We start from the raw sequence: 12,857 nt of genomic DNA on the forward strand, positions 1-12,857 counted from the left end.
GTAACAAAAATTCCCTATGAATAAATTTTCTGTTGCCTCTATTATGGAATGTGAATACACTAGAGGTATTATGAACATAAAATCATTGCCAAGTGACAAGAACAGCATCATTCTAACATATTCTAGAAAAGTCTATGACAAAGACTAAAAGTGTAAATATTTTGACAAATGTACAAAATGTCTTATATAACTTAATGCTGTGTTAACTTTAGAATTGCAGCATTTCGTGTATGTTGTCTGCTTGAATGATTTTTAGTCTTTATTGAGTATATTTCTTTATATTTAAGAAAATATGCATTTGCCCCTCAAAATACACATTTCCAGGTCTGGGAATATACATTTCTATTTTGGCATGTAGGCATCTCTGCAAATCAGACATAAAGATAACTTATCGGTTCACTTTCCATAGAAAATGGCATAAAGCAGTGTTGTGGCTATGCAGTCCAAGCTGTGATGGCATATTTTGCCACATCCAGCAAAGACATAATCATTATCTGCCTAAGGTCAGTTTTATTTTGGCTAAATGTTTCAGCTCGAAGAAAAACCTTATATATATATATATATATATATATATATATATATATATGAGCAGCAATTTATACAGCTTTCTTACCTCCTTAAACTCCAAAAGTCTGACTGAAGCTTGCATTGGGATCTCAAGCTGATTGTTAGTTATGCAGAATAAGTTCAAATGTTAAAATCGCAATAAATTAAAACTAATACATAAACTAATCTTAAATTCTCTTTATTGAAAAGTCAAATATAAATTACACTAATTATCTGTCAGAATAATAATCTAAATGTTTCAAATAAATGCAAAAGAGAACAAACGATTTCCTAGTAAAGCTTCCATTTTGAATAGTATGCACATAATTTATGTTTTTATATTAAAATAATAATTAAAACAGTTAACAAAAAATAAGTATGCCTAAAGAAGGAATATGTATATGTATTATATTGTTACGTTTCTCTATAAACCCTTGACTAGACAATGTGGCTAATTCAAGAACCAGACAACTTGGGCTCTGATATAACAAGACACTTTAATGAGTGTAATAAATAATGAAGAGAAAACAATCAAATACTTTACAAATGGGCAGAAGTCAATGTCTGAATAAAACAGCTAGACACAACTTGTAAACAATGAATGTTCTTTTTCCTTAACTTTCTTGTTCCTCTCTCAGTCCGCCAGACTTGACCCAACCTTTCTTATGTACAACACATAGTTCATAGCCAGATAACCAAAAAACACTGTTGACCTACACGGAGCACGTTTACATCAGTCCTTTTTAAGTACACAGGCCTCTGACACATGTTTCGGTTGATTACCCATAGGGTTACACTGACCAGCATAACAGTTCAGTTACAACAATATATACAATCATTTCACATTCATAACAGAGAGCAACATATTATAACAACTGACTTTTAGGAGTCTCACCTTGTGTCCAGAGTCTGCATCTTCTATCTCCCCTGACTGTCTTCTAGGTATACCAGTATCACTAATTCTATGATACTGAACTGGCCTTTAGTGAGTGGATGACAAAATAGACACAAGTTTATTTATAATATTTAACAAGCAAAATGCAAAAAAATACTTTAAAAAAAAAAGCTTATATTACGTGTCTCAATTAGTTTAAATCACTCATGTTATTAACTTTGTAATAGATCTTGACTAACAATAATGAATCTGTGTGATTTTAGAAATATTTTTACAGATTGTTTGTGTTTCATGCTTTTAGCTTTCTCAATAAGCTATGATCCTATCACTTGTTTGGACCAGTTGGAAAGAGGTGAAGAAAAAAGAACGTCGTATCTAGGTGATGTTTTTTAAAATGTATTTATAAAAAAAAAAAGTGAACGACCGAAATTCGAACTGTGGGCTAAAGCCTTCTCAGGCCTCTCAAGGCAACATGGTAACCATTCTGCTAGCAAAGAGCATATGAAATGGAAGATTGTATAGTTATCTATTGTTTCTATTTTTCATATTTATATTTACTAAGCCTCAGGTGACTACCTATAAAGGATACCAAACAAAATAATTAATCAATAGTTAATCAACTAATTGGTTAATTTTTCTTATTGATTCTTGTGTTGTCAGGTAAAAGAAATAATTGTGCAAAATATTCGAGATTGGCTGTCAGAGAAATAACATTTACAAACATTTTACCAGACAAAAAGACAGAGTGAGTTGATATAAGCTGGCTCGGACATGTTCGCCGGATGAAGACAATCACATCCCAAAAATCATTCTGTACGGGCAACTTACGTCTGGCTCAAGAAAAACTGGTCGCCCCCACCTCCATTATGTTGATGTGATAAAAAGCGATTTAAAATCAGTAAACATTGATACTGACCATTGGGAAGAGATAGCCTTAGACCATACTAGTTGGAGAGACGGTGACCAAGAAAGCTATAGACAGCAAGAAAACATGGGCCTCGACTCTTGAAGAAAGCATGCCACAGGGAAAATGGCCAGCTCCTCTAACACCAAACCGAAAGCTACCTTGACATGCAATATATGTGGACGGGAGTGTCTCTCCAAAATAGGGCTTCACAGCCATATGAAAAAGTGTTTGAGATGAACCATAGTCATTTCACGACTGAAGGAAGCCGACAAATAATAATAATAATATTAGCAAAAACTATGCTTCACTATGTAAACCTAGAAGGACATTTTTAGCTTGTTTAATTACTGGCTATAATGAAAACATGTTTGTTAATAACATATATAGATAATATAGCATATTAGCAGGTGATTTCTGAATGATTTAGTTTAATATGGACAGTAGCTCAAAGCCTGAAAATGTAACAAAATAATAAACTACATCAGGCTCCTTGGTTATAAATACGCAGTAGTCCTGAAAACACTATACTTTATAATTCTGCAATCCAAATAGTCACACTCTGGCAGAGCAAAAAAAACAACTTGTCACTTACAAGCTTTTTAGCGTAAAAAGCAATAGGTAGTTTTGAAACACAAATTGGCTTTATCTTTAATGAATTTTGTACCAGTTATTATTAGACATGTTCTACATCTATATATATAATTCTCTTCGTGGCCCGACCATGTGGGACACCATGATGAAAAAAGTCATGGAAAAATAACTCATTTATTTCTGACAGTCAGACTACAGTTACCCCATGTAACTTTTTGCGGTGACAAAGAGCAGAGGCTCAGCATATGCTACGCTGCGGGTCCGCTTGTTTATTATATTTTATTAATTTCAGTTCTTACTTGTCAAGATTATTCTTGTAAATAACAGAGTGCTCATCATCTGATATAAATTGTTTCATGCGATCTGTAAGTTCCAAAAAAGACCATTCAAAAGCAGAATCTACATATTCATCCCTATAAAAATAGAAGCAAATAAACAAGACTATAAAAATTAATGAAATTATTAACACAGAAAATAATTTTTTACCTGAATAAGTACAGAAATATCTTAACTCTAACAAATAATCCCTGACATTATTTTTCAGTAGGTATATAGTAAAGTTTTGAAAAATATAAATTAAGAAAAACAAATATTGTAGGTCAACATATTAAAAAAAAATGTTTTTTTACTAGGACATTGACTGTTAATACTTACTCATACATGGTTCTACCCTTCTGAGTGTTCATGATTTTGGGTTGACACATCACCTGTTGAATGCACATAATTAAAGATATATCTATATTTCTCTCTCTCACTCTCTATGTATATGTTTAACTATATGTAGTGAGGAAGGTAAGCCTATACACATTGATGGTTTTCCTGGCCATCAGAATGCCCCAGAATGACCAGCAAGTTTCCGAACATAAAACGGTGGATACAGTCTGTACAGGATCTCTGTCCTTTTCCAGCATCTCTCACCACTGCATGTTGCAGAGTGGAATTTTTTTTTATCTCTGTACCTCTCTTCATAGGAATTTCATAAATGTTATTGTACATTTAAGTATTTCACTTGTATGTATTATTTAGCAGTCGTTGGATTATTTTATTATTAGAGAACAAGCATGTAAATCCAGTTATTAAATTGTGATCTAGATCTATCAACTGCACACAATTTGTAAAGTTATTATGAGAAAGAAAGACTTTCATTTTATTAACTATGAAAAATAAAGGACGTTTACTGTTCATCTTGTAAATGTGTTTTATCAGCCAGAGTGTAGATACAAATTGTTAAGAACCAGTGTATAGATTTGTTATATTTAATTGTTATGATTCTTGGTATGGAAAAGGAACATCAGAAACTAAGAAAATAATTTATATTTGTTTTATCTAGAAATACTAATTGATTTTTTAGAAATTTATTCCAGAATTATAATTATGTTATGTTTCAAATGCCCCATATTTCTCATATATGAGATATAAGTTTACATTTCTTTAGCTTTAGTTACCAGTACTTTATATTTAGACTATATGTTGTGTTTACAACTAGGTCTAATTATTCCTTATTAATTAAAGAGAGGATGTATATTTCACCATAAGTAGTTAGATTTATCTATCTAGATCAAGGGTTTTAAAAAATGAAGGGCGCAAGTCATTTCATTCAATTGGATACATTTAATAATCAACTTGCCCTTCTTTGCTGTTTTATTTCTATTACATACTATTCTATTTCGACCCAAACCAAAGATTTGAGACATTCTTCATTTGGATATTACCAACTGTGTGCTGAACAAAAACAAATAGAATAAAACAAATTCTGGTTGTAAAAGCATTCCAATTTTATATCCTGCATAATGGGTAATTGTAAAGAAGTTGTTGACTGCTTTCTTATTTCGTACAATGTGGATGCTTTGCTGTAATGAACCTCATTACAAATGAAAGAAACCGACTCAAAATTTATGATCATGTAGATTTGTGGTTGTTACTTACAAACATTAAGCTGGAAATAAATACTTTCATAAATCTCATAAACACCATCCAAGTCATTAATTTGTTACAGTTTTTTTTTAATAAATTATTATCTCCTTAAACACTTCATCATATGATCATTAACTTTTTTTTTCTTCATTCATATCTTATACACTATGCATTTATGTAGCTTTTTCACTTAAAGGGGGGGGGGGGTCCAAGAGCAAGTTTTGAGTATGTAAAGGCGTCCATGGGTCAAAAAAAGTTTGAGAACCTCTGATCTAGATCATATTATAGAATACAGACTTATTACTAATCTACCAATAGATCAAAGTTTAGATAATGTAGAAAATGTTCATCTTATCTTGTATATTACAGTCATTACTTCAAAAAAGAAGATCATTACGTCCTACGCATTTCATGTGTCAATGTAGTCATGCATCTGCTAAGTCGTTGGTTTTCCTGGCTGATTCAGTCAACTCATTCCATTCTCTAATGGATTTAGGGAAGAAGTGTCCTCAAGTGTCTCTAAGTTTAGTGATTTTACTAATGCTATTACTCTAATCAAATTGGAATATTCGTTTGGTACTCCAGAACAACATTTAAGTTTATGTTAAAGATTAAACAAGTAGTCACATAAACGACATTTTAAATCTGTTAAATTTATATTTTTCTTAAAGGACTTAGAATAGATCTCGATCTAGTCTAAATAGAATAGATATGCTTTAATAATGTGTACCATTATTATTATAATAATAATTATAGAATCTAGATCTATCTAGACCTAGATCTAGATCACACTCACAGAATAGAGGCTAGATCTAGATTCAACTTAACATGAAATTAATCATATTCAATTCACCTATTTACAAAATATGTTGTAAAATCTGCAGATACGACCGTATTGATTTTTATTAACAGCGAAATAAACATACACTCTAGATCTTAATTATAGATCTAGATAGATCTATCTACAGTACAGATTTAGAGATTTTATTTATTTTTTTTAGTTCGTATTTGTTACTCAAATGAGCTTGAAGTAAAATTAAAAAAACATACTGGCACTCCAGTGGAAAAGAAACAAACATATCAAGGTTCCGGTTAGCCCATCTCATGTCAAAAATACCCGGATATTTGTTTCCTATTTTAGATATAGAAAAAAAAAAACAACAACAGCATTTAAAATGTATACATAGATGTACATAATCATAATAGGCATATAGACCTATAAAGACATAAGCTCTATTCTAAATTTTCTAGATCTGTTAATATAATTTAATAATAAGGCTTGTCTTCAAGTGCGAAGTGTAACATAATAGTATTATATGTACATTTGCACACTAGCGCGTCAGTGCAACACCGCTTGTGTTTACGTAATAAATGGAGTTCCTAATATGTCTTCCCTCTTAAACACTAGTTTGTTATTTGTGTAACACGAATATTCTACATGGTGTCAGAATAAAACTTAAAAAGCTGTCCAGACAAAGGTTTTTATTAATCTAATAATGGCTTCTTTTTATTTTGAGCAACCAATCTTGAATTGGAATACTAAAGATCTGTATCAAGAGTTTTTAAGGTTTCAACAGCAGGTGAGCTTTTGTTTCAAAGGACCGTTAGCTGGTGCCGATAGTAAACAAAAAGCCGGATGGCTGGGAATGTGGATAGGTCAACAAGGCCGTGAAGTTTACAAAACTCTAAATATTACTGATAGTGAAGAGGGAGATCGCAATTTCTATTAAAGAAAATAGAAGACTACATAAGGCCAAGACAAAATAAAAGAGTGTCTAGATTTAGAGCATATCAGAGAAAGCAGGTAGAAGGAGAAAGTTTTGATAACTTTGTTAAAGACCTAAAGCTTCTCATTATGGACTGTGAGTATGACAACCCAGACGATATGCTTATTGATTTGATTATTAGTGGAGTCATACACGAAAAGGTACAATTAAGACTTCTTGATCAGGGACAGAAGTTGACCCTTAGCAAGGCTATTGAAATTGGACAACAATACGAGATGTCGCAAAGCCAAGTGAAAATGTTTAGGGGCCAAGAAGTTCTAACAATCAAGAGGCAGTCGCACAATGTACTCAAGCAGAAGTCTAAAGACAACTCAGATAAATTATGTAGTAAATGCGGCAAGAACCACGAAAAGGGAAAATGTCCAGCAATAGGAACCACATGCAATTTCTGCAAAAAGAAAAACCACTGGTTTCAAATGTGCAGAAAAAGACGCAACGTCAATCTAGTAGAAGAAGACAGTCACAGTGATGAAAATATTATACCTGTTAGCACTGCAAGTAGCCAGTATAAAAAGGGTAATATTGAGAATATCAATGTCGTTGAAGACAAGTGGACTGTAAAACTAGTCGTGCATGGCAAGACATTAATTTTTCGTATCGACACTGGTGCAAGATGTAACATTCTTGTCAAGTCAGAGTTTGAAAAGCTCAAAGACAAAGTAAAACTTGCTTATTCAGCAAAGTCGCTCAAGTCTTACTCTAATCATGTTATTAAGACTGTAGGAGCAGTAGTGCTACCTTTGAAAAATAATATCCAAGAGGTGAAAGCAAGGTTTGAGGTAGTAGACATTAGTCAAGAGAACATTTTGAGTGGTGACACAGCAGAATGTTTAGGACTACTACAACGGATAGACAGCATAGAATCCAAGGCAGAAGACGAGTTACAAAGAGAGTTTCCTGAAATGCTTAAAACAACTGGAACACTGCCAGGAGAATACAAGATTCAGTTACAGGAAAATGCTAAAGGAGTTATCCATCCACCACGTCGCTTAGCAGCATCACTACGAAATAAAGTTGAAGAAAAACTTAAAAGAAATGCAAACTGATGGATTTATTACTCCAGTACATGAACCTACTGAATGGGTTAGCTCCATGGTTGTTTCGTTCAGGAATTTCAAAGTGAGAATATGTATTGATCCAAAAGATCTCAATAAAGCAATCAGACGGGAACATCACCCGATGAAAACTATTGAAGATGTGATCACTAATATTCCAGATTCGAAGATATTCTCAGTTCACGATGCCAAGTCAGGGTTTATGCAAATAAAGCTTGAAAGAGAATCTTCATTTCTCACAACTTTCAACACACCTCTGGGACGATATAGATGGTTACGATTACCTTTTGGAATCAAATCAGCGCCAGAAATTTACCAAAGAATTATGGATGAAATGCTTCAAGGTATTGAAGGAGCATATGTCATCATAGACGACATTCTAGTAGCTGGTAGAGATGTTGAACATCATGATCACATTTTGAAACAAGTCATGCAAAGAGCAACGGAGTACAATCTAAAGCTGAACTATGACAAGTGCAAGATAAGGCAAAACAGAGTACCTTATATGGGTCACATCTTGTCAGAGAAAGGTTTAGAACCAGATCCAGCAAAGATAAAGGCAATTATTGACATGCCAGCTCCTCAAGACAAAGATGGAATCAGAAGATTTCTAGGTTTAATTCAGTACCTAGCAAAATTTATTCCTAATCTAAGTCAAGCAGATGCTCCAATACGAAAGCTTCTAAAAGATGATGTAGAATTTCAATGGAATCATGAACAAAACAAGAGTTTTGAAGAATTGAAACATCTTTGTACAAACCCTCCAGTTTTGTCATATTATGATGTCAACAAGAACGTAGAGATAGAATGTGATGCAAGTAAAGATGGACTGGGAGCAGTATTACTCCAGGAAGGCCGCATACGCATCAAGAGCTCTCACAGATACAGAAACAAGATATGCTCAGATTGAGAAGGAAATGCTCTCAATTGTGTATAGTACAAGCAAATTTCACTGCTACATATTTGGTAAAGAAGTAACAGTTTATAATGATCACAAACCTCTGGAGCAAATCTTCAAGAAACCTCTATTGTCAGCACCAATGAGAATACAGAAGATGCTAATAAGACTACAGTGGTATGATCTGAAAGTCTGTTACAGAAAAGGCAAGGAAATGTTTATCTCCGATACACTTTCTCGTGCACTTCTACCAAATACTGATACACAGACATGTGAATTTACAGATGATTCAGTGCATATGGTCTCTGTAAGTGATTCGAAATACAGTGAAATTAAAGACTGTACAAGCAAGGAACTTTCAATGCTTCTGGAAGTAATTATGACTGGTTGGCCAGACACAAGAAGCGAGACTCCAATTGAAGTCAGACCATATTGGGATTCAAGAGACCAGTTATCAACTTCGGATGGTATTATATACAAAGGTCTGAGAATAGTCATGCCACCAAGCTTACGTAAATACATGCTAAATTTGATTCACAAGTCTCACTTAGGAATAGTCAAGTGTAAGCAGCGAGCCAGAGAAGTCATGTATTGGCCAGGCATGAATGCAGACATTGAAGTGACAGTTAGGGATTGTAGCAGGTGTGCTGAACATCAGAATCAAAATGTATCAGAACCGCTAATGCCTACCAAGACACCAGACCTTCCATACAGCATGGTTGGGTGTGATCTGTTTAACTTTGAGGGTAAAAAGTATGTGCTTCTAGTTGACTACTTCTCAAAGTTTATTGATGTCAAAGAACTGTCACAGGAAACTACATCAGATATCATCGAAGCAATGAGGAGTATATTCGCATGCCATGGAATACCTAGAAAGTTAAGGTCAGATAGCGGGCCACGGTTCTCTTCAAGGGAATTCCTGAATTTCTGTAAATCATACGGAATAGAGCTTGAAATGTCGAGTCCTCATTTTCAGAGTTCTAATGGCGAGGCTGAAAGAGCTATTCAAACAGTGAAGAAACTTTGGAAGAAAAGCGAAGACAAATCTCTGTCGCTATTAGACTACAGAACTACTCCACTGAGTAATATTAATTTGTCGCCAGCACAATTACTCATGGGACGCCGACCCAGAAATTTGTTACCTTCGAGCGAGGAAATACTCACACCTAAGACACCAGATCTCAAGGTGGTGAAGAAACACTTTGACTCCGAGAAACAGTCTCAGAAACATTATTATGATAAGAGGAAAGGAGTTAAGAGTCATAATCCACTACAAGACGGAACGGCAGTCAGAATGCAACTTAATTCTAAGTGGAAACCAGGAACAGTAGTTTCGAAGCATTCTAAGCCTAGATCATATAATGTCAAAAGTGGAAATAAGGTCTACAGAAGAAACAGAAAACACATCAGAAAGTCTTCTGAGAAAGCAAATAGATTGAAAGTCTTCTGAGAAAGCAAATAGATTGAAAGTCTTCTTAGAAAGCAAACAGATTTGACAATAATTATGACTTTCCAGATGACATCTCAGAACAACCAGAACCACAATATCTAGAGAGTCCAAGATTACAAACTACGCTAGATGTAGAGCCGCCACTACACACTGCTTCTTCTAACACCTCTAGACCACATGAGCCTTACGTAACACGCTCAGGCAGAATAGTTAACAAACCCAAGAGACTTGATTTGTGATGAACTGATTTGACTTTTTAGTTGACTAGTTTGTTAGTTATTCTGATAAATAGATTTTCTAAATTAAAGAAGAGAGATGTAACATAATAGTATTATATAATATATAATAGTATTATATGTACATTTGCACACTAGCGCGTCAGTGCAACACCGCTTGTGTTTACGTAATAAATGGAGTTCCTAATATGTCTTCCCTCTTAAACACTAGTTTGTTATTTGTGTAACACGAATATTTTACACGAAGTTTATGAGATCTAAGGACGCTAAAAAAAAATAATTAATAAAACTATGCATGTCTACAATATTTAGTGTCATATAGTTCTGGTTAAAAAAAAAACGTCACCACGTCATTCGGATTCAGGCAACCCTCGTCATTTTTCAAAGGTCGCTATTGGAAATAATAACTCTTAGCTTATTGTAACGTATGAAACTTGACATTGTATGCTACAAAGTTTTTCCATCATAATTGCCATTCGAGAAAAGAAAGTTAAAATGAGTGTCCGAAATTTGTTTGTATATACATACAATAATATATATCTGGTTATTATAGCTTTTATATAGCGCTACTTTCTAACAGAATATCTTAGCGAAACAGTAGTTATCAAGTAGGCCCCTATGCATAGAAGACACTGGTTTGGCTCTTGCAAAGAATGCCCCAAGAATTCCTGATCTGGTGAAACAGAAACAAATTCAACCTTCACACTGACGAAGGCTAATTTGTAGGACTGGATTTTAGGGAGGGCAGGCGGGGCTACAGCCCCGAAGACTCCACAAAAGGGAGTGTAAAAGAAATAAAATATATCCGAATTTCGACGTCAGAAAATTTTAATGTTTTTTTCTAACATTCTTTTCGCATTTTTACGGCTGGCGAAAATGTGATTAAGTGTACGCTTGTAACATGCTCGGAATAAGTAAACACAGCTCCTAATTTACGGCATTGCTTCTACCAAGGGCCTCACCCTCCAAATACTTACAAAAAAAAAAAAGCGTATTAATTTTTTTTTTAAAGGAAAGTGAGATTACATATACAATATCTTTCTTTGTTTCTTTTTCTAAAATATTGCAAATGCTTTTAAATATACATATGTGTATCTTTATTAAAGCTTCCGAATAAATTATAATATCCTGCTTGTTTGCACAAACTGTCCAACCTTTTTGTAGCAAAGTAGCTGCCTGTTGCTCAGACTGTTATCCATGCTCCGTAATGCTTTTCAAATTGTCTCAAAAATATGCACAATGAATATGGTAAATACACAATAGAAATGTAAATTAATAAGATTTTTTTTTATTCGGATTATACTTTAACTTACAATAACACAAAAGAGAAACAAGTTAACATATAACACTGTTGAGCAGTTAAGGTTTTCGGTGAAAATAGTTCAAATGATCATAGCCTATACCCGCTGAAGTTCATCAATGACAAATTCATCGTCGCAAATGTAGGAGCATGAGCGAGTAGTCAAAGCAAGATAAGTTTCTAATTTTTATCACAAAGAACCAAAATGTCAGATTTCAGAATACCGGTACACGTAAATTCATAGTTCACCTCTAATTTCCAAAAGTTTACATTGACATTTCGTGTTTTTTTTTTTAGGGCGCAGTTGTAATAACAGTATGTTCCACAATGTGTGCTTCACCGGAGCCATAAGTTTTGATTTATATTGTAGAGCGAATAATGTGAAGTCCAATTTTCATTTTTTTCTCCATGAAAATTGGTTACGAAAATTGGTTACAATAACATTGTTATACTCAACGCACAGAGGACAAAATTGCAATGATTTGTAATTTAGTTGTTACAAGGTTAAAAAATAATAGTGTAATATATATATATATATATATATATATATATATATATATATATATATATATATATATATATATATATATATATATATATATATATTGTTATAAACCTGGTGGTGGCACAGATGTGGGTAGTGGTGTGTGTGTAGTCAGCCAACGCAAATTGCCCCCGGCCAGCGCTAGACGAGTGGTCAACCGTGACGAGCTACGACGGTCAGCCGAGACGAGTGTCAACATGAAGGTTCGAGTAGGATCGGCGTCGTGAACAGAGCTCAGGAGCGTCACGAGAGTTGTAGTCACCTGACCACCCAGAAACGTCGAGCGGCGATCTGTCCGGTTCTAGAAGGCCAGTAGGGACCCTATATAGGAGCGAAGGTGTCGCAGTCAAGACGGTTGAGAAAAGGGGCTCAATACAGCAAGGTTCACGACAGAAGGTTCACGGCAGGGGTTCAGAACACGGTCGACTACAGCACAGTTCAACGGTGTGGTTCTGTACGGAGCATTACGACGGTTCAGTGCGGAGTACTGTAAAGTACAGTTGAGACGACTGGCGTCTTGATCTTGGTCTGTGATCGAGTCCGACACAACGAGCCCAGTGTGTGAAGTCAGTCCTGAACTGTTGAACCCAGTGCAAGCCCGGAACGAGACGGAGAGGCCAGTGCTAGAGTTGATACGGCGGTACGGTGTTATCGGAGAGATATTTGTACAGTATTGGCTGTCATATATTTAACTATTAAAGTGTTACGTTACTCTGGAGCCCTGAGTTGTCAAG

The 12,857-nt window shown here is 34.5% G+C and overlaps 1 protein-coding gene across 6 annotated transcripts in view; it reads right to left on the reverse strand.

The window, feature by feature from the left end:
- The window catches only part of LOC106069684 (dual specificity calcium/calmodulin-dependent 3',5'-cyclic nucleotide phosphodiesterase 1B-like), a 37,657-nt gene that overhangs the window by 19,153 nt on the left and 5,647 nt on the right, over window positions 1-12,857 (reverse strand). For 5 of the 6 annotated variants that reach the window (XM_056035163.1, XM_056035164.1, XM_056035165.1 and 2 more), the window contains exons 3-7: window positions 5,904-5,985; window positions 3,594-3,646; window positions 3,239-3,352; window positions 1,442-1,526; window positions 614-661 (exon numbers count right to left, since the gene is read on the reverse strand). In XM_056035163.1, the coding sequence (XP_055891138.1) occupies window positions 614-661; window positions 1,442-1,526; window positions 3,239-3,352; window positions 3,594-3,643 (297 nt within the window). In that variant the 5' untranslated portion in view covers window positions 3,644-3,646; window positions 5,904-5,985. Of the gene's footprint in view, window positions 1-613; window positions 662-1,441; window positions 1,527-3,238; window positions 3,353-3,593; window positions 3,647-5,706; window positions 5,854-5,903; window positions 5,986-12,857 lie in introns of those variants that run through there. The other variant, XM_013229431.2, reaches the window with a different exon arrangement.

This window comes from Biomphalaria glabrata, chromosome 7 (assembly GCF_947242115.1).
Source record: "Biomphalaria glabrata chromosome 7, xgBioGlab47.1, whole genome shotgun sequence".
Classification (NCBI taxonomy): Eukaryota; Metazoa; Mollusca; class Gastropoda; family Planorbidae; genus Biomphalaria; species Biomphalaria glabrata.